Below are 22,467 nucleotides of genomic sequence, written 5' to 3'. Positions count from 1 at the left end.
GAGCATACATTTAAGAGAACTTCAGAATTTTGTGTTGGTGAAAGTGTGCCTCCAAGAGTCCCTCAGCGAAGGCCTCTAATCACCAGGGACCCTCCACCAACGCCCCAAGCCACCTCAGAGACTGAACTTGAGCCTCCATGGGTGATCCCTTAGTTTCCAGAGGTGGAACCACAGTCGGTGGTCCCACCTGCTCCTGAGGCTGTACCGCAATCAGTGGTCCCTCCTGCTCCTGAGGGTGAACCACAGTCGGTGGTGTCACCTGCTCCTGAGACGGATCCACGGTCGGTGGGTTCACATGTTCCTGAGTTGGAGCCACTGTCGTTGGTCTGCCCTGTCCCTGATTGGGAGCCGCAATCGGCGGGCTCCCCTGTTCCTGACCGGGAGCCGCAATCGGCGGGCTCCCCTGTTCCAGACCGGGAGCCGCAATCGGCGGGCTCCCCTGTTCCAGACCGGGAGCCGCAATCGGCGGGCTCCCCTGTTCCTGATCGGGAGCCGCAATCGGCGGGCTCCCCTGTTCCTGATCGGTAGCCGCAATCGGCGGGCTCCCCTGTTCCTGATCGGGAGCCGCAATCGGCGGGCTCCCCTGCTCCTGAACCGCAGTCGGCGGCCTCTTCAGAGCCTCCTCCAGAGCCGCAGTCGGCGGCCTCTTCAGAGCCTCCTCCAGAGCCGCAGTCGGCGGCCTTTTCAGAGCCTCCTCCAGAGCCGCACTTGATGGTCTTCCCAGAGCTTGCTCCAGAGCCGCACTCGATGGTCTCCCCAGAGCCTCCTTCAGAGCCGCACTCGACGGTCTCCCTAGGGCCTCCACCAGAGCCGCAGTCGGCGTTCTCCTCAGAGCCTCCTCCTGAGCCGCAGTCGGCGGCTGTTTCTGAGACTGTTCCTGAGCTGCCGAGGAGGGGACGGGGTACCCCGTGCTGAAGCTTGGGCGTCATCCTCCTGATAAGCTGCTTCGCCTCCGGCCCCGCGGCAGACCTCCAGAGCGTCAGCCTCGCCTCCGGCCCCGCGGCAGACCCCCGGAGCATCATCTTCACCGTCGACCCCGTGGCAGACCCCCAGAGTGTCAGCGTCGCCTTCGACCCCGCTGCTGGCCTCCTGAACCTCAACCTTGTCTCCGGCTCGGCGGTGGTCCCCCTAAGACGCTGCTCCTCCTTCATCACAACGGTCGACCTCCTGAGCAGCAACTACGCCTCCGCCGTCGGCCCCACGGCGGGTCACCTGAGACTGTGTCCTGCTGCCGGCCCCACGGCAGGCCACCTGAGACTGTGTCCTGCAGCCGGCCCCACGGCAGGCCACCTGAGACTGTGTCCTGCAGCCGGCCCCACGGCAGGCCACCTGAGACTGTGTCCTGCAGCCGGCCCCACGGCAGGCCACCTGAGACTGTGTCCTGCTGCCGGCCCCACGGCAGGCCACCTGAGACTTTGTCCTGCTGCCGGTACTTTGGCCGGCCACCTGAGACGGTGTCCTGCTGCCGGCCCCACGGCAGCCCACCTGGGACTGTGTCCTGCTGCCGGTCCCTCGGCCGGTCACCTGAGAATCTGTCCCGCTGCCGGTCCCTCGGCCGGTCACCTGAGAATCTGTCCCGCTGCCGGTCCCTCGGCCGGCCACCAGAGACTGTGCCCAAGAAAGTTTTTGGGTTTTCTTTTGCTGTCGTCCACCATAAGTGGATCGTTTTTTGTTCTGGACTCTGTTTTTGTTTTCTGCCCTCCTGGCCTGTTTCCCCTTTCACCCACCCTGGGTGGGTTGTTTTTTGTTTGTTGGACCTTTTTTTCTGTTAGTTCTGGCCCTCCTCGCCCTTGTGCCCCCTCCGCCCGCCCTGGGTGGGTTGTTTTTGTTTTCTGGACTCTATTTTCTGTTGTCTCTGGCCCTCCTCACCCTAGTGCCCCCTCCGCCCACCCTGAGTGGGTTGTTTTTTGGACTTTTTTTTCAGGGGGCGTCTGGAATCCGCCCTTGAGGGGGGGGGCTCTGTTGGGATCCTCAGGCTTGCCCACCAGAGGGCGCCGAGGATCCTCTTCTGCTCTCTTTGTTTTTCCCTTAGGTTTGGAGTTGGAGCTGGAACTTGCACACCTGCACACCTGTTCCTAATCCTCTCATTAGAAGACCTCTCCTTTATAAGCTCCTGCCTGACCTTGATCCCACGCCGCAGTGTTGATCTTAGTTGGAATCCTGTCTCCTCGTGAAGCTCTGGATGAGCTTAAGCTCCTGTCTCTTCGTGAAAGCTCTGGATGAGCTTAACCTCCTGTCTCCTTGTGAAGTTCTGGATGAGCTTAACCTCCTGTCTCCTGGTGAAGCTCCTGTCTCTTCGTGAAAGCTCTGGATGAGCTTAACCTCCTGTCTCCTTGTGAAGCTCTGGGAGAGCACCCTCACTGGAACCCTGTCTCTGGTCTGCAGCTCTGGGAGAGCTGTGTCACAGGAAACCAGTCTCAAGTCAGAAGCTCTTGGAAAGCCCAACCTGCTAACCCGCCCTGTTGAGCCAACCCGAGGATCCCTACGTGGTTTGAACTTGAAGACCTCTTTGAGGAGTTTCCCTAGAGGTTCCCATGTGGACTATCCCCTGTTGTTCTCTGTTATCCAGCCATCCCCCGCTCCCTGCACAGACTCCAGTGAACCAGCCCCAGACCCATTTCAGTCCCAGTGTTAAACTTTGTGATTTTGGACTTTATTAAACATTTTGAACTTTTCCCCTGCCTCCTCCGTGTGTATTCTGCATCTTGGGCTTGCCTCCGTTAACCCATCAGGACACTATGCTTGCTTCAGTGCTTTATTTTGCAAGCTTGACAACATTTCTGCACACTGGCAGTGCTTTTTGCTTGTGATCTTATTTCCCCATGCTGGATGTTTCGGCTTTGTTGTCACCTTTTTGAAGGGGAATATTGAAAATGCACTTTTTGATCAGCTTCGGTGGAACATTTTTGGTGGTCAAATTGTCGAATTGTCCGAGCATTCCTAATTTAGATGGGTAAAGATAATTTTGGCAATATTACATACTATATGCACTACTAGGGGTGAGTATTGGCAAGGGTGTTGTGAAATGACATGCATTGCGATACTTGGGTCATGACACAATATTGTCACAAATTGCAATATCAATATATATTACGGTATACTACCCAGCTAATATCAAAATTAAATATAGAGATCAAAAAGCAATTGCTTTTTATATTCAGTAGAAGATATTCACCATTCAGTTATTGTGTCTTTTTGGTAGCCATGTTGTTTGGGATTTAAGTCACTCAGCGTCTGCTACTGTGATTGCCTTTGCTAAATGTACAGCAAAAGGGCTCCAGGACCCCATCTACCAGAGCGGATGTGTGAAAGTAGTGCATATTCCCCATTGTTGTAGGGAAAAATGTGTTAAAAAAAAAATAGATATCAGAACCGTAAGGATGGATATGATATTGGGATGCCAAAAATCCCGATATATTGCCAAATCAATTTTTTCCCACACCCCTCTGCACCTCATACTGTAGGTCATCTCAGAAACACAAGTATAACCACTGAGGCAACCTTTAATACTCAGCAATTCCAATGCGATCAGTATGAAGCACACTTAGAAACAGATGGATCCTACCTCAAAATTATACTTCCACAACCAAAATTGTGTTGTTCTATCCTTTTGGGGACATTACGTTGACTTCCATTTATTTTTATACCATTTCTAGAGTCTAACCATGACCCTTACCTAAACATAACCCATTACGGGTTCATATCTAACCCAAACCCCAACCTAAAATCAATTCATTCCTTGGTCCTATACCTAACACGTAACCCCCTCCATGTGCTATGATTTCTGGAAAACGGTCCCACAATGTAAGATATAAATACCCAAAATGAACACAGACCAGAATAATCAAATCATTGTTGATTCTCACCATCTCTCCTGTTTAGCTTGGCGAAACCTGGAGCATGGCTGCTGGAAAGCTGGGAGGAGCTCCTAAAGGATGATGGTGGCAGACTGGAAATCAGTGCAAAGTCACACGCCTCTGTAAAACAATAACAAGGATAACAAAGATGAAACAGAGATAACAAGTAATAAACAGAGCGTGTTACCAGTATTCATTGGCTGTGCACCAGGTTAGGTGTTAAGAAGAAAAAAGGGTATTCTTTGCTTTTAGTTCAACATGTTTTGATGATTGCTCTTTGATCATACATTTTAACCCAGAAATATTCAAACTGGAAATTGAACAATAAACCATCCTTCTCATCAGAATGCAAGCGTCAAACCTGATCATTATCAGCGGCGGGAAGTGGTGGCCTAGTGGTTGGGGCATAGAGCTTGGAATCCTCTGGTTGTGAGTTTGAAACCCTATCCCACAGACTGCCAATCTGGGTCTCTGAGCAAGACCCTTAATCCCACACCGGGTTGAATGCTGAGGTAAATTTCACCAATGTAAAATCAGTTCAATTATTTATTATTATACTTATTGTCTTCTAATTGGCCTATTCACATAATATCAACTGTTAAAAACATTAGAACTGATTAACACCACATGTTGCCTCTTGTATGTTGAGTATAACAAGAAAGTTGTTAAAACTATCATCTCTAAATAGACATACTGGTCCCTGCCTGAATTAAGACAAAATTAAGTTGCTGCTGCCCTGTATATCAGACAATCCAAATGGTGGGATAAACATTTTATCTAAGATCACTACACAAGTTCAGTGAGTACCTTTGTATATCTAAACGTCTGTTGCTTAAAGACCAAATCGACAATTTTAACATAAGTCCCATTTACACTGCTCTCTGAAAACCGATCCCTGCCGAGTTCAGACTAAGTTTGAATCAGTTAACCGTGCCAAGTCGGTTCTTTATGACCATTAACACAACATGCTAGCACGACTACTCGCCTCCTATGGTACCACTGCTCTCTAAAGGTAAACAAGCAAATCAACATGGAGGTGCCTGTAACATTCAGGAAGTTTGGTTATAATAGGATTTTTCGTTGTTGGTGACTTTACTTGACAGAGTCTTTCTTTGGGAAGTGGACACGACAAAGGATACTGTAGTCTAATCAGGGCTTACAGATGTAGGAAACAATGACAGACGTTGAGGTTAATCACACTGCTAGGCAGAATCATCTCTGGAAATCGCGTGGCAAGGTAGGAAAGTTAGACTTTTTATCAATGTCTGTAATTTCATGATTACGGAGGCTGACTGTAAGGAGATGATGCGGTCTGCTCACACGCTCTTTGTTATCTAGGAACTGTCGGTCCAGTTCAGTTCTGCGTAACAGTTATCTTGGTTACCGTGCTCGGCTCGGTTTCAAAAGGGTAGTATATAGAAGCGGAGCTATAGATTGATAGGCTTCTTCCCCCATTGCAGCCACTTTCATTTGATAGGGAGGGATTCTTGATATTACAGTACCATTTAGCTTCTATTCATAGGGGACATGTCTAAAACAAGCATCTAAAAGGCATCCCTATCAAATGCCCCAAATCAGTTTGAACTTCTGCTGAGTATCATTTAGTTACTTACTGAGGGTGAATTTACAAGCTTGGTAAATAAAAGTGTTTTTTAACCATTCTGTACTTACTACCCACAGCTTATGAAAAGTTGGTTGGCAGGGAAATTGATGGGGGGGAAATGCAGCTCCAGAAGAGCCGAGCATGTGGTGATGTCACAAGTGCGCTTCTGTTTCAATTGACTAACATTTATGCTACATGCTCCAGTACTCCCCGAGTCCATACTTTCTTGTCTTCCTGTCAAGAACATACTTGTCAGGACACAAGTCCACACTTGCATTCTTGTGAATTGAGAAATGCCCATAGATCGATCAGTTCATCCATTAGAGAAAAACAGTAAACAAAGGAGCACCTTACATTCAGGAAGCAATGGAGTAGTAGCATTATGATGATAAAACAACCTTCTTTCTGTTTAAGACCAAAGGGCCAGATAACTAGCCTATAATCTTCCTTTTGGCAGTTTCAAGAGTTACAAATGATTTCATTGCCAGCTTCAGGCTCCAGTTTAATGACAGGATCAGAATCTGGATAAACTGCTGAATGGATTGATAATAGAGACCCTACCAACATAAGTACAACTACAGTGTGTGTGCTTATAAATTCAGTCAATGAAACTCTAATGGCTATTATGGCACTCCAACACTACCTGGGAATAGTTCAGATTTATTAGCAGAATTTAAATAAGCTCACTTTAATCATAGAGGGACTGAATTAACCTCAATATGAGCGTAAAAACAATATATTTCAAGATTATCTCGAAAAGGATACATATTACTGTCACAAGCTTTCTCCAGATCAACAAAATATACTGATTAAAAATGTGTTTTCAGGTATATCTTGTCCAGTGTTCTACAAAAAGATAAAGTATAAACATCAAAGTTGTTGGGACTCTTCTATCTAGCAAGCGGTGGCTTTGGCGAGTTAAGAGGGAGTTCATCCCGCAACTGGAGCGTTGCCAGTTCTAGATGTCTTTGTTGTTGTGTGGTTGTGCAAGACACACTAACTTGATTATCTAGGCACAACAAGACCCTCTGGGTGGTGGTCAGATGGTCTGTTGGTGCCTTTGTGCAGCAGCCTTGGTTCTGTCAGTGTGCCCTAGGTCAGCTGTGTTTACAATGTAACTTGCCACAATGGGTGAATGACCATGTGTATTTTAAAGCACTTTGGAGTCCCTTTACTTGAAAAGTTGCTTATCATAACAGGCTTTTACCATATCTAGAGCCCTTTTTGTAAAGCAGGCTTATACTGCATGGGTTAAAAAACTAATTGACAATACTTACATACAGGCTTAAAGCTTGCTGACTTATCTAGACTGGTCAAGGGGGAAAGAGGCAGAGTCAATCACAAGGAGAAAAAATTATCTATGCAAACATTTGCATTAAAGGGTGATTTAGAGGGCTCAATTGACCTAATAGTCATGTTTCTGGGCCAATAGTGAAGTCCAGGGAGCCAAAATAGAATTCAAGCATCCTTGGGGAAAACGACCAAAGATCTTCTGGCTGCAGGGGAAAGCTCTAATCATTGCTCAACCCTGAAGCCTTCAATAGCTAGTATGTATTACACTACTTGTGAAGATTGAACAGCACATATATTTTCCTTTTTAAGTGCACAGTATGACACATTTAGCTAGCTTTGTCAGACTGAATAATAATAAATTAAAACTAAATAATAAAACTAAAACCATGGAGGATATTTTAAGAGCTCTACAGCAGCTATTGCAACAAAGCTTTGCTCTTTAAAAGCAAAGCAAAAAGAAAAAAAAGGCATTTTTAAATGTTTGAAAATACATCAGCTCAGTTAGAGAGGCCAAAACATACACCTTCCATCTAATTGCTTAAACAAAATGTATATTGTTTGTCTTTTCTTGTCAGAAAATAAAATTAATAATTTTTGCCATTATCACTAGTTTAACCAGACATTTATCAAGCTTTGAAGGAGTGGAAACACATTTTAGGAAAACCTTCCATCCAGGGACACATCACCATTTCCATAAATTTAGGTTTAGAGAAGTCAATTGCATTTTTCCATTTTTAGTCCTTCTAAATAGTTTGGAGTAGACATTAAGTGTAATGCTAGCTAACTGAAAAGAGGCCACATCTTCTTTCTTAGCAGGACTATAAACAGTCCCATTGTTCAAAGTCATGAAAGTGAATACGTCGCAAAACCTGACACAGCTGGAGATGGATTATTCTCTTTTTCTCAGCCGAGGAGGAAGACAGTTAAGTTGTTAAAAGCAGCATGATAGGAGCTCACTGATGCTGAGAGGTTAGAGACGTTTATCTCCACGCCATCAGCTTTTAAATTGAAAATAGTTTCATTCAAATAGCTTTAGATATTCTGTTTTTAAAGCCCTTACTGTATGAATTCACTGCAATATGAAGGGGTAAGGTGAGCAAATGCTGATCATTCAGGGGCAGGAGCAATGATCTTGGATGGAAACAGGTATTTTAGCAAATTTGGATATTTGATGGGTACATTTTCACTCTGGGTATATATACATATATATATATATAAACATAGCCAGTTTGTTGATTATTTGGCTAAGGGAGTTCAGACCTATGCAGAACAGCAGTGAGAACAGTGCATCATATGCCACATTTGATGTAACTTAAAGTATCTTGCTACTGGCCTCAAGGGTGGTTTTCCACAACCTCTTGAGTTTGCAATATAGGCTCTTAGAGTCCTGCTGATGTTGTATAGCTTCAAGTGTTCAATGATCCAAGTGTGTGGCATTGAGTCATAGACTTTCTTGTAATCAATATAGGCAGTGCTTAGGTTAGTGTTCCGGGTTCTGCAGTCTTGAGTGACTGTTCTATCTACCCGGAGTTGGGTTTGGCACCTCTGGTATTTTTGTCAATTCCCTTCTGAGCTGTGCTCATGTATTGATCCATGTGCCCGCTTATCTTAGCCGCTATGATCCTGAGCTGGACATGTTGTGGAGAAGCAGGTTATGGCCTGATAGTTGGATCGGACTGTACCCTTTGAGGGGTCCTTCAGGATCAGGATTGTGCGCCCTTTGGTTAGCCATTTATGGTGGTTCCCATCTCTCAGCAACTGGTTCATTTGTGATGCAAAGTGTTCACGGAGTGCAGTGAGTTTCTTATGTCAGTAGGCGTGTATCATGTATGATTTATCATGGGAGTGAGACACACTCGCTCCCAGAAGGAATTAACACAAACCCGTTAAATAAGACATAATGTTGGATGTTATTTCTTCTCTATCAGTTGTCCTTAACATCAACAATATTTCCACTTTTCTTATGAGCCCATACTATTACAATTTAGTATGGGCTCATAGTGGACAGATAAATAATTTTATGTACAAATAAACATATGTATACGTATTTAATTTTTTTAATGGGCCTAGCAAAACATCTTTATACAATTCCTACCCATAGCCCACACGACCCCAACTACAGGAAAAAAAATAAAAATAAAAATAAATATATATATATATATATAAATATATATATATATATATATATATATATATATATATATATATATATATATATATATATATATATATATATATATATATATATATATACTCATGTACACTGACTTAGATGATGTTCATCGCACTTCCTCCATCTCATGTCCTCTGGGAGAAATCTAGTTGGAGCCTTTTCCTAAGCAGTCTTTTGCATGAATGCTTGCTTTCATTCCCCACCACATTTGTTCCATACTTTCACACAATTTTTATTGAAAGTCATGTTTTCTTTTTTTTATGTTTCTCTGAGCATATAAGATTTAAAATTTTAGATTATCTCTGTAATTATACCCTCAACTTTGCTCAATAAATAAATTCTTCATGCTGTCTAGTAGCTGTTTATTTCTAGCTTTATACATTGATAGTGAAGTTTGGAATTCTACCAGATCAGGGAAATAAAGCCAGCAGGAAATAATGAAAAATGCATTAGTGTGATGATGATAGCCAGCCTTATGAATTATCCTGATGTCTCAGGTGAAGTGTGCATTGTGGTTTGCCTCATGTTTTGTAGGTGCTAAACCAGACTTTTAGAAAATATGTAGCTACAGTAAGGGTATGGTAAAAACGGCGAACAGTACACCATGTGCACTGCTTTATAATTCAGAAAATGTTTTACTCAAATATAAATTGCGATGCTTCCAGATACTTTAGTCTGAATAGATTTGATGTGAGGTTTTCAGGAGATTTTGTATAATAACCAAACCTAAGAATTTAATTGAATTTTGTATTTACACCTTTTTCCCATCTATTATGACTTTCACATCTATATTTCCTTCATAATTTCTAGTCTTCATAATAATAAGTTGAACCTAATTCATCAGATTTAGGGACAATTCTCTTTTTTCAAATCAGTTTTGTAGCTTCATCTCTGGTGTGTTAGGGAACAGAAAATATTTTTATTGTCTGGAAACAAAAGGAACTGTATTAAGTTAAAAACCTTGCATATTTCACTTATGTAAAGAATGAGCAATTTTGGTTCCAATACTGGCCCCTCAGGGACAGCAGAAGCAACACAACTATATTGAACATAAAAGACTTTATAAAAATCTTAGGTTAAAAACAAAGTGTTAAATAAAACAATGGGGAGACTAACAATGATTTGAAGTCCGAAATCGCTTATCCTACTGATTCTATATTGTCTAAACTTGTTTTCTTCAGGCAGAGAAGACCATTTGTACATTTTGCATCTATTTACGACTGTATTGTAGAAATTAAATCTTTTTTTTGCTTGTTGGCATTACAGATATGGGAGGAGGCAGCTAACTTTGTGCTAAAATAAAAGAGTCTCGGCACAACTGAGACAACAACCAATTACTGTGATTAACACTGCAGAAAAATTAGGGTTCAGAACGCTATAACAAATAAAGCAAATGCTTTGATAACTCTTTCAACATCAATGCACCAACAAAACAAGCTCTAATTAGCATTTTGTAACCCATCTGATAATTTTTCTAATTAAAGTGTTAATATCACACTACTTTAAAAAAAAAGTAGCATAAAGTAAGACTTTCAAACAATAAATGCTTGCCAGGAAACACTGATTTTCATCATATACACACTCTCTCATCTAGGTTAGAATGAACATGTCACCAGTGTATGTATATAATGTTTCATATAAACTGTTATGTAAACATTGGATTTAGTTTGTGAAAATGATTTGTTATATCAATGCCAAATTGCATAGTTAGACCAAGGTTAAAAATTGAGGCAACTTGATTCTAACATACGTAAAATTGAATGAGCAGATGAACAAGCAACTGATTATTAACAACCCATGGAAAGAAATTACTGCCACCCTTGGATGATGCAAAGAGGCATTGAAAATGTTGGCTAAATTTATTTTTTTTTTATTCTACTTGTACGCAGGCTCACCATATGCCAACCATCTTAAGGATGCGCATGACAAGGGAGAGCTATATATACTGCATGCATTATTTAAGTAGTTAACATTGGATTACTTCTTGAGCTCCTTGAGTTATTTACTGTCACAGGTAGGAGCTTCAGCCGGAAGTGTTGGGGCCTGTATGGTTTAAGGAGGGCCGGCCCTCGCACACTGAAATTAGGACCGGCCCACCGGGCAAATGCCCGGTATCACAGATTACCAGTCTGAGCCTGCTTGTAGGGTTGTGTCGAAACCTTTCTTTCTGTGTTCTACACCCACCCAGAATATTAGGTAAAGTGAAAAAGCCACACGGATATAACAATGACTTAAAAATGGTGTAATTAACGTTTAGCACTAGACATACATGTAGCAATACCAAACACACTATCCCACTACAATACGTTAACATCAAATAGACTAAAACTGCATGCCTGACATAAACAGCAAGCTGGAAACATGGCAACCTAAAGGTCAAATAGAAAGGAGTGCATCTAGAGCAGTTTTATCATGTTTGATAGCAGATTATTCTTTCTTTTCTCTACGTCGCTGGTCTAAGTCGTGCTAAAAATACAGCAGGTAATTAAAAATCGAGAGAATTTTAAAATGTGCTTGGCGCCTGTAGGGATCTGCGAGTCCGGGGAGAGCGGGGGAGAGCAGTCAAAGCTATACGTCAGTGCAGTCAAACGTCTTTGGGCTGGTGTATACAACCACTACTTCACTCATTCGGCAAAAAATAATGTTTAATCATTGCAATTGCGATCCGGAAAGTAAATGGATTAGACAAAAATTAACCGGACAATCTGTGGCGTCCAAGCCGATACACCAAACTATTTTAGGATGACTTCAGGGCAGATTCTTTTATCATTAATTCCGCTCTCACATCATCAGTTGGATTCAATATACCAAAGTATCAAAGGCTTGTTTTCTCTGTTGTATAGCATTAATAGCCTGATAGCAAACAGCTGATTTAAAGCATTGTTTATTTTTTTATGAAATATTTTATATCATAAAACAACACATCCTAGCTAGCTGTACAGTTAGTATAGCCGCAGCTCCAGACGGATTTCCATATCATTATGATCCAGGCTCCAGAACAACAAGAACTGAGATGGATAACAGTCAGATAAAGCAGGTGGGGACCCAGAGCTCGAACCCGACCGGCCAGCAGCCATGAGCCGAACCAGGTAATAACCACATCTAAAGGGCAATGTTTCCCACCCGGACAGAAGAAAGGATCCAGTGCTTGGACAGCTCAGTACAATCGGATTACCGCCTTCCCTGTCCAGGCACAGCAGCGGAGCACAGTCTGCTATCTAGAACCACCAGCACTGCACACAGGGCTCCAACACTGACCGCCCGCCTTCACACCCGGCTGCAGCAGCATGGTGCCAACCGAGCTGAACCCAGCCACCACAGAACCAATCCGAATCTTGTGAACCCCTCTTAACAAAAAAAAAAAGTTAAAACTCTGGTTTAATATTATTAAAGCACAGCACCATCTGGGAAATGTTCTGAAAGATACATTCCAATTTAACCCTGTTTGAGGAATAATACAACTTTGTTTAGACTCACCTGTATTTCTATTGATTAAAAAAAAAAAAAAACAAAAAAAAAAAAAACAGTGAAGCAAGCAGGTTTACATCAAGTCAGCTCACTTCATTTTTGGTATCTTGACATCTCTTACACAACACTGTTTGTTTTAATTAAAACTTTACACCATCCTCTGAACTCTGAATATGAAACTGACTTCCACCTCATGCAAAGAAACTGCTCACACTGGAAATAATATAAAACTAAATTAGTCTTTTTTTTTTAAATAAATGTGCATTTGTTCTTGAATTGAGGAGGAAATTGAGACCCTTTTGCCAATGGAACAATACAATTGACATTTAAAATAAGAAAAAAATTATTTAATAATAATTCTTATTTCAAATGCATAATATCTACCTATCTTGTTACGAAAAAAAAATCTAATTTCTTTGGCTAATCATTTTATTTAGCTACTCAAATTAAGGGTACATACATTTAATTTAAGAAATGTAGGCTTATTCCTAGATCTTTTTCTAGTGCAGCCACTCTCTCACTGATAAGGCTGATGAATTAATTTTAAAGATCCTCTTAGTGGTTTATTAGTTTCCTCTTTCTTTAATAGTTTTTTTTTCTCATAACCTGATATGTTCTTGCGGAATCGGTCGCGTTTTTTCATGTTGGCTTCCTCCCTTTTCGCTTCCTCCAGGACACATAATGGCATACCAAAGAAAAACGAAAACAAAGCAGCTTTATCGTTTGAATGTACTTTTAGATCTCATATTTGCCTTTGACAGAAATCAAAACAATTATATATAACAAATACATTTCTTACAATACATTTTTTTTTTAGACTGCAGGAATAAGGACCCCTATTACCACGAGGCCCGTTGTGGTTGCACGGTTCGCGCAGCCATTGCAAAGGCTTCTCCAGCTATGTGGTCCTCTTATGCTTCACTTTTATACCTAAAGGCCTTATATTGACAGACAGTCGTTAAAGTAGGTACTGGTGAGCTCCTATTGTGAAAGACAGGTGGATTACAGTGGTCTAAAGGGGAGAAATAAGAAGGATGGCTCTCCAACCTGGAGTGCTGTAATCCCCGAGGAGATAATATGTGGTAGGAGCACAGCCTTGGCGAGGTAGAATTCAGAGAGAGAGAAAGGGCTATGGAGTTAAAAAGCACCGAGCTGTTTTATTTGGCATTTAGGAGCTGACAGCCCTGATGGTGTGACCAGTGGAGCACAAACACAGACAGCTCAGAGGAAAATGGAGGTAAATGTTGAATACCTGCTGGCCTTTGCCTTTAACAAACCTTAACACTGACCCTAGTGATGCTGAATTGAGAGCCTCCCTAAATATCAAGCCCAGCAACTCAAATAAAAGCTTTGTTTTGTGCAAACAGATGATGAAACACAGATAACAGTTCTTAGTGGGCATTTACAACCAGCACCCCAAGTGTCTCCACTGACTCAATTACTTATCAGCCATAACTTGATAATCTTAATGCTAATTTATAATCAATTTAAAGGTTAAATTTAAGGTTAAATCCTGCTGGTCAATATACAGCATAAGGTTACATACAAGGAGAAAACCACTTTAAAAAAAGTTCCAATATATTTGCAGAAGTTTGATATTGAAATGAGCTCTTTTGAAAAATAAGATGGAAACTAAAACACACCCAGAAGTTAAAGTTAAACAGCTGATCGATCCTCTCACCGTAAACTGGAAGTCAAACAAGCTCGCAATGCTAAAGATTTCCCCAAATTTAGAAAAATAATTACAAAGTTATTTTTTAACAGTTTCCACAAAGTATCTGAAACCATCAAGAGTTGTTGAGAATCTGGGCCACTTTCACTGTCTTCCCAGAGAGCTCACAACATAGCTTCAAAAACCTGCAAATGAGTGAGGAGAAACCTTTATCCTACTGGGAGGGTGTAGCTCATCCTAGCGCTAGGCCAAACTGACCTCTAAACACTAACAATCCATTTGTGTTTTCAGGTGGAGGGTCAACCATATTTAGAACCATCGCAAACCATTAGAATGGAAAATACTGTATACCTTGACTGCAAGGACTGTATGTGATTTTTTTTTTTTATTATTTTTTTTATTTTATTTTGTATACTCCCATTATATAATCCCAGAGGGAAATTACTTCTCTGCATTTAACCCTTCCCCTTGGGGAGCAGTGGTCTGCCATTGTGCGGCGCCCAGGGAGCAGTGTGGGGTCAAGGGTCTTGCTCAGGGAGCCAGAGTGGCAGCCTGTGGGAGTGGGGGATCGAACTCACAATCTCAGGATTCAAAGCCCTTTTTTTAGCCAAATTACCCAGAACTTCAGAAACATACAGGTACATTAAGGTTCTGCTGAAAAGATCTGTATCAAAAATTATTTCTGACATTAATCATTCACTAGCAGATATTTCCCAAGATAGCACGGATGCTCTAACTTGATGTGTCGCTTTAAATTCCGATGCAATTTTTTGCAATCGTTGCACGCAGCTCCAACTCACACTGTAGACAAAACAGCAGGGTTTCGTCTGAGTTCACAGCTCACGATGTAGGTTCAGTACAACGCTCTGATGCGATCTACCTACTCACACTGTACGTCTAAAAACCACATTGGATTCAGCCCTGCAGTGAGATGGAGCTATTCTGACTCGTCTATCCAGAAGCCAAGAACAAATAGAAGAGGAATATGAAGCTCACTAGAGTAAAATGTGCGGCTTCAGCAATTTGTGCAATTTTGTGTGCTGAAAGCTCTAAAACAAAAAGGTGATGACATATTTGGACAAAGACATGGCTGAACAAATGTGGCTACTACGGTCCTTCAATTTTACAGAAAGAACTCCATTTTACTCGCACCCCTGCCATGCTGCTGTGTTTACATCTGAGAGGAAGAAGAAGAATCCTTGCTTGTGCATGCCCACTGAGCAATTTGCCCACGATGGCCGACTGAAAACCAAACATGCTTGATTTTATCCCGACTTCCCGTTTCATGATTGGGAGGTGGTTTTTAGAGGCTGATCGCCCCTCGTTACCCCCTGTACACTACAAGAAGTACGATCAGGCTGAAAGTCAGCCCGATCAAAAAATTCTCGCACAGCTGGAAAAACGCCCTGAAAAGGGTGAAAAATCACACAGTGTAAGCTTGGCTTTAGGAGGACAACTTATTTTGATGATCCACCCGGAAAAAGAACATCCTCTACTATACCTTTAGTGCACCAGATTTCTGGGGGTGCACATCACAGACAATCTCACCTCACCGGTCAAAAGGGGACAAAAGTGCTTGTACATCCTGCAGAGGATGAGGAGAGCCCACCTGCCCCCACCCATCCTCACAACGCTCTAAAGAAGCACCATAGAGAGCGTTCTGACCAGCTGTCTCACTGTGGGCTGTGGAGGCTGCAGCTCCTCAGACTGGGAGAAAGTGAGGAGAGTGGTGAGAACAGCAGAGAGGGTCATTGGGGCTCCTCTTCCCTCCATTAAAGACATTTCATCCCAGCGCTGCTTGTCCCGAACCTGCAATATTATCAATGACCTCTCACGCCCCCACCATGGACTGTTCTCCCTGCTGCCCTTACAGCATTCAATGCAGGTCCAGCAGATTCTGCAAAAGCCCTTTCAAGTTGCCATAACGCTGTGTATTCAAAATGACAGTAAAAGTTGTCTAAGTCTAAGTTAACTGGTGGAGTATCTGTTTTTTTCTTGTTTTTTTCAAAAAACTAAATAAAATATTTTTTCATACTAAAAAGCAGAAAGTTATTTTTGCTGGTAAAACACAAAGTTATGCAGCAGCAAACTTAATCGACACTGACTGATGGTAAATATCGATTTTCTACAGTCAAATATTTGCCCTGACATCCATCACTCAGCCTTTTGACATTTCGTCATCTCCAACAGTGCTGGGTTAACTTTTTTGCTGAGGTGACAAATGTTGAGTTTGACTGCATTGAGAACTCGAGAAAAAGTTTTAAAACAATATTTGGAGAGAGGACACTAAGTACATATAATCCTTCCTGAAAGGGAGGCTACCATCACGGAAAGGGAGGAAAACCGAGACTTATTCCTGAGATTTCCACACTTACTTTTTCTTACTGCAGAACAAAGTGCCCACAAAGTCCATCAGAGATTGGGAAACCCTGAATACTGATGAGCTGCATCCATCACTAGCAAACAGCAACCAACATCAAGTTGTGCATTTAAGAACCCTATAAACCCAACAAACACAAAAAACATACATTAGCCAGCATAGCATTACTCTATCATATTTTTACTCCAGTAAAAGTAGAAAAGTACCAATCTAAATAATTACTTAAATAAAGACAAAAAGTGTTTGCTTAGGAGTCTAGCCTATTACTGTTGGGCCCTCAGGATTGTGTGCTGAGCTGTGTTAGGGTTTCTCTTACCTTTCCTCCTCAGAGTCTCCAGCCCAGAAGAGCCTCCAGCTGGTTCCAATTGGACGCAATCAGGGAGCAGTATTTAGAGGAGTGGATTTCCTGGGACGGACGCCAGTCGGTTAATTTCCACGCAGTGGTAACTTACCAGCTAGCTCGTCTTAAAGTGAACTCTGTGTCTTGGCTCAAGCTCACCTCCTTGTCTTCCTTGTTCCCTAGAAGCCTTGCAGTTCCAAGCCGGCTCTCTTCTCAGTCCTCCTGGATCCGTCCTCCGCTGCTCACCTGCCTGTCCACCCTCTGGAGCTCTCAAGCCGAAACCCGACACTCAGCCAAACTCAATCTCTGTGGGCTCATCCAATCTCCCCTCCATCTGCTCCGCTCTCCATCGACCTGTAAGGAGTTTGCATCTTTTCTAGTTAACTCAGTTCCCTAGCCCGAATCTAACTGATCTCTCTCTCTGTGCAGTTCCTGATTAAGCTGCTGTTTCCTGAGAATCTTCGCCGATCCAAAAACTATCTCTCTGTCAAAACTTTTCAATAAACTATCTAAACCGCTTCCAGTTTCGTGTTGTGTCTGCGCCAGAGTCAACTCTAGAATCATGTCAGAACCGACTGGCCAGCAAGACTCTGCAGCACAACTACGAACCGCTCTATCTGAACAGGGAGTTCTCCTCGGCCGGCACGATTCGGCTATCTCTACTATTGCTCAGCAACAAACCTCACTCATGCAAACCCTTAGCCAACTGTCACTCTAAGTACAGGAATTAAGCTCTAAATTGCCGTCTCCTTCTCCTCCGAAACCGTACTTACCTGTTGGCTCTGCAGCTTCTTCCAGGTCTCCCATGCCTAGAGACGTTGTTTTGCCCACCCCGGAGCCATTCAGCGGCGACCTGAACAAGAGCAAAGGATTCCTGCTACAGTGCTCCCTAGTGTTCGGGCGGTCCCCGCAGTCATTTCCGGATGACGCCAACAAGATCTCCTACGTCATCGGCCTGCTCAGAGACAAGGCTTTAAGGTGGGCAGAAGCAATAATTGATGAATCTAACATTGATGAATACTCCTTCAGAGAATTTTTGGATTTATTCAAACAAACATTTTGCCTGCATGTTGGGGAGGAAGAAGCAGCCAAAAAATTATGGACTCTGAAACAGGGAAACAAGTCGGCTGCCGAATTGGCAATTGAGTTTCGCACTCTAGCCGCCGACTCAGGTTGGAACGAGACAGCCCTCAAGGGGGCGTTCCAACATTCCCTTAGTGAAAAGCTTAAGGATGAATTAGCCTGCCGAGAGGAACCAGAAAACTTAGACCAGTTAATTAATCTAGCCATCCGAATTGACAATAGGCTCAGAGAAAGGAACCGTCAGAGAAATATAGCTTCCCCGCACCAAGCTTTTGCTATGACTCCTAGCCCTCAGTCTCAGCCTCGGCCACCTTCTCCTGAACCAATGCAGATTGGCAGAGCTCGGCTCTCACCTGAAGAACGCCAACGGCGGTTGTCTTCAGGGTGTTGTTTGTATTGTGGCCACTCTGGTCACTTTATTTCCACCTGTCCGGTTCGCCCAAAAGCCTTTGCCCGTCAGTAAATCTGGGGGTACTGGCGGGCAAAACCATGATTCAAGACAACCTCCGCTTAACTTTTCACTCATCCATCTGCCTAGACCATAAAAGCCTCCCCGTGCTCTCCCTAGTGGATTGCGGTTCTGAACAGAATCTCATCAGTCCTGATCTCGTTCACCAATATAAGATTCCAGTTCAAAGACTCCCAACTCCTATTTTTGTGTCAGCCTTAGATGGCAGCGCTCTCAAAACCATTACTCATCAGACTGTCCCTCTTCAGTTTGTGTCCCTAGGCAACCATCACGAGCAGATTTCATTTTTGGTTTTTCCCACTAAGAATTCCCCAGTGGTTTTGGGCTACCCCTGGCTAATCAGACATAATCCCCAAATAAACTGGCCTCTATCCCGCATTGAGTCCTGGAGTCCTGAGTGCTCTAATAGCTGTCTCCGCTCAGCACTCCCTCCTCAGAGTTCTGTGTCCAATCCCCAGCAACCTCCAGCTGACCTCTCTAAAGTTCCACCAGATTATCATGATCTACAACGCGTCTTCAGTAAAGAATTAGCCCTCTCCTTGCCTCCTCATCGACCATATGATTGTGCCATCAATCTTCTTCCTGGCGCCCCTCTTCCCTCAGGCCGACTATACAACTTATCCAGACCTGAACGTCAGGCCATGGAGAACTATATTAACAGTTCTCTTGAAGCAGGTATCATCCGTCCCTCCTCATCTCCAGTTGGGGCTGGATTCTTCTTTGTTGAGAAAAAAGATAAGACTCTCCGCCCCTGCATTGATTATCGGGAACTAAATCAGATCACCATCAAAAACAAATACTCTCTTCCTCTCATATCCGCCGCCTTTGAACCCGTAAGCCAAGCCACCATTTTCAATAAACTCGACCTCCGAAATGCCTACCACCTGGTCCGTATTCGGGAGGGGGACGAGTGGAAAACCGCTTTCAAGACTCACATCGGTCATTTTGAATATCTGGTCATGCCTTTTGGTCTTTCTAATGCCCCAGCAGTTTTTCAGGCCCTCGTAAACGATGTCCTGAGGGACTTTCTAAACATCTTCGTTTTTGTCTACATAGACGACATCCTGATCTTTTCCAGAGATTTGGAGGAACACAAGACCCACGTCAGACAGGTTCTCCACCGTTTGCTAGAGAATCGCCTGTATGTTAAGGCCGAAAAGTGTGAATTTCATGTTCCTTCAATCTCTTTTCTTGGTTTTGTTTTTGAGGGTGGACAGGTGAAGACGGATCCAGCCAAGATCAAGGCAGTGTTGGACTGGCCAACCCCTGAAACCAGAAAGCGGCTTCAGCAGTTTCTTGGATTTGCCAACTTCTACAGGAGGTTCATACGAAACTTCAGCGTCATCGCCGCTCCCCTCTCCGCCCTAACCTCCACCAAGAGACCCTTCATCTGGACCCTTGAAGCTGAAAAAGCCTTCTCTGAGCTCAAGACCCAATTCTCTAAGGCACCCATTCTTATTCATCCTGATCCCTCGGCTCAATTCATCATGGAGGTAGATGCATCAGATACTGGTGTTGGGGCTGTACTCTCCCAGCGGTCCCCAGCAGATGGTAAGCTCCATCCATGCGCCTTCTTTTCTAAAAGATTCTCTCCCTCTGAAAGAAATTATAACATTGGAGACAGAGAGCTCCTAGCCATCAAACTCTCTCTTGAAGAGTGGAGACACTGGCTAGAAGGCTCAGAACTCCCAGTGGTCGTTTGGACTGACCATAAGAATTTGTCCTACCTCCAGAACGCTAAGAGGCTTAACTCCCGGCAGTCCCGCTGGACTTTGTTCTTTTCTAGATTCAACCTAAATATCTCCTATCGTCCTGGGTCACGCAATATTAAGCCTGATGCCCTGTCCAGACAGTTTGCCTCAGATGATTTCTCTAAAACCCCTGAACCGATCCTTCCACCATCCTGCGTGGTAGGGGGGCTATCCTGGAATCTGGAGAGGGCCATTGAAGCAGCCTTGAAGGCCGAGCCCGATCCTGGGGGGGGGACCTCCAAACCGCCTCTATGTTCCGGCCAGAACCCGTTCTCAGGCCATCCAATGGGCTCATTCTTCTAAGTTCTCCTGTCACCCAGGGGCTAGCCGTACCATTGGTTTGCTCCGCCGCTATTTCTGGTGGCCTTCCCTCAACAAGGATGTGTTAGAGTTTGTCTCTGCCTGTTCCACATGTGCACGTGGAAAAAATCTTCACCGCCCTCCAGCTGGTCTCCTGCAGCCCCTCTCAGTCCCTAGTCGGCCCTGGTCACATATAGCACTAGATTTTGTCACTGGTCTTCCTATCTCTAAAAATAAGACAGTCATCCTGACAGTCATAGACAGATTTTCCAAAGCCTGCCACCTAATTCCTCTTAACAAGCTTCCTTCTGCTGCTGAAACCGCTCGCCTCCTATTTTCTCATGTATTTAAACTTCACGGCATCCCCTCAGAGATTCTATCAGACCGAGGTCCTCAATTTATTTCTCGTGTCTGGAGGGACTTTTGCTCTATCCTGGGGGCCAAATCTCGTCTCTCGTCAGGGTTTCATCCCCAAACCAATGGCCAATGTGAAAGGCTGAACCAAGAACTAGAAAACGCACTACGTTGCGTTTGCGCCAACAACCCCTCCTCCTGGAGCACACATTTGCCTTGGGTTGAATATGCCCACAACAGTCACATCTCCGCTGCCTCTGGGTTGTCTCCGTTTGAAGCTTCTCTTGGCTATCAGCCATCCCTCATCCCCTCTTCTTTTCCAGACACTGTCATCCCCTCTGTAAGGGGCCACATGGAGGCCTGTCGCCGCATCTGGGACCAGACCAGAGCAGCCCTCAACCGCACGGCTGCCCAGAACAAGAAGTTTGCAGACCGCAGACGCGTCCCTGCCCCAGTTTATTCTCCTGGACAAAAGGTCTGGCTTTCATCTAAGAACTTTCCTCTTAAGGGGTGCTCCCGAAAATTGTCTCCCAGGTTTCTGGGCCCTTTCTCAGTCCAAGCCGTCATCAGTCCTACCACTGTCCGCCTGAAGCTCCCTTCTCACCTTCGCGTCCATCCCGTCTTTCATGTCTCCCAAATCAAGCCAGTATCTTCCAGGCCCCCTCCACCCGCCCGGATCGTTGACGGCCACCCTGCCTTCACTGTGCGTCGCATTGTGGATGTCCGTCCCCGAGGTCGGGGTTGCCAATATCTGGTTGATTGGGAGGGTTATGGTCCGGAGCAGCGGTCCTGGGTTCCGCGCTCCTTCATTCTGGATCCCGCGCTCATCTCTGACTTTGAGCGCCGTTCAGCGTCTTCTTCTGCTCGTCCGCCAGGTGGCGTCCCTTGAGGGGGGGGTACTGTTGGGCCCTCAGGATTGTGTGCTGAGCTGTGTTAGGGTTTCTCTTACCTTTCCTCCTCAGAGTCTCCAGCCCAGAAGAGCCTCCAGCTGGTTCCAATTGGACGCAATCAGGGAGCAGTATTTAGAGGAGTGGATTTCCTGGGACGGACGCCAGTCGGTTAATTTCCACGCAGTGGTAACTTACCAGCTAGCTCGTCTTAAAGTGAACTCTGTGTCTTGGCTCAAGCTCACCTCCTTGTCTTCCTTGTTCCCTAGAAGCCTTGCAGTTCCAAGCCGGCTCTCTTCTCAGTCCTCCTGGATCCGTCCTCCGCTGCTCACCTGCCTGTCCACCCTCTGGAGCTCTCAAGCCGAAACCCGACACTCAGCCAAACTCAATCTCTGTGGGCTCATCCAATCTCCCCTCCATCTGCTCCGCTCTCCATCGACCTGTAAGGAGTTTGCATCTTTTCTAGTTAACTCAGTTCCCTAGCCCGAATCTAACTGATCTCTCTCTCTGTGCAGTTCCTGATTAAGCTGCTGTTTCCTGAGAATCTTCGCCGATCCAAAAACTATCTCTCTGTCAAAACTTTTCAATAAACTATCTAAACCGCTTCCAGTTTCGTGTTGTGTCTGCGCAAGAGTCAACTCCAGAATCATGTCAATTACTGAGTACCTGATGATATAATTTAAATGATTATAAAAAAAAATATAATTTTATCAGCCGGACAAAAGTATAAAGCTCTGTGAAAATGAGGGTATCAGACTAAATCCTCCACTATCCTGCTTCTTCTTCTCCTCCTCTCTACCACCTTCTCCTCATTCTACTGCTCCTTCTCAGTCCTTC

At 44.2% G+C, this 22,467-nt stretch overlaps 1 protein-coding gene and 2 long non-coding RNA genes across 3 annotated transcripts in view; 2 read left to right on the top strand and 1 right to left on the bottom strand.

Moving 5' to 3' along the window:
* Nucleotides 1-12,215, bottom strand: part of LOC119787137 (contactin-associated protein-like 4) — a 170,395-nt gene extending 158,180 nt beyond the window's left edge. Inside the window, exons 1-2 of the mRNA XM_038290781.1 lie at nucleotides 12,185-12,215; nucleotides 3,867-3,977 (exon numbers count right to left, since the gene is read on the bottom strand). Coding sequence (XP_038146709.1) covers nucleotides 3,867-3,977; nucleotides 12,185-12,215 — 142 coding nt within the window. The remainder of the gene's footprint in view (nucleotides 1-3,866; nucleotides 3,978-12,184) is intronic.
* Nucleotides 12,216-17,057: 4,842 nt separating this feature from the next.
* Nucleotides 17,058-17,304, top strand: LOC119787148. Its single transcript, XR_005281296.1, has 2 exons — nucleotides 17,058-17,142; nucleotides 17,216-17,304. It is a non-coding gene; the product is annotated as an uncharacterized LOC119787148 (long non-coding RNA).
* Nucleotides 17,305-21,987: 4,683 nt separating this feature from the next.
* Nucleotides 21,988-22,234, top strand: LOC119787138. Its single transcript, XR_005281294.1, has 2 exons — nucleotides 21,988-22,072; nucleotides 22,146-22,234. It is a non-coding gene; the product is annotated as an uncharacterized LOC119787138 (long non-coding RNA).
* The last annotated feature ends 233 nt before the right edge of the window (nucleotides 22,235-22,467 follow it).

This window comes from Cyprinodon tularosa, unplaced genomic scaffold (genome assembly GCF_016077235.1).
Source record: "Cyprinodon tularosa strain WSP-4 unplaced genomic scaffold, ASM1607723v1 ctg289, whole genome shotgun sequence".
In the NCBI taxonomy this organism is placed as follows: Eukaryota; Metazoa; Chordata; class Actinopteri; order Cyprinodontiformes; family Cyprinodontidae; genus Cyprinodon; species Cyprinodon tularosa.
This window is presented reverse-complemented; position numbering and strand designations above follow the sequence as displayed.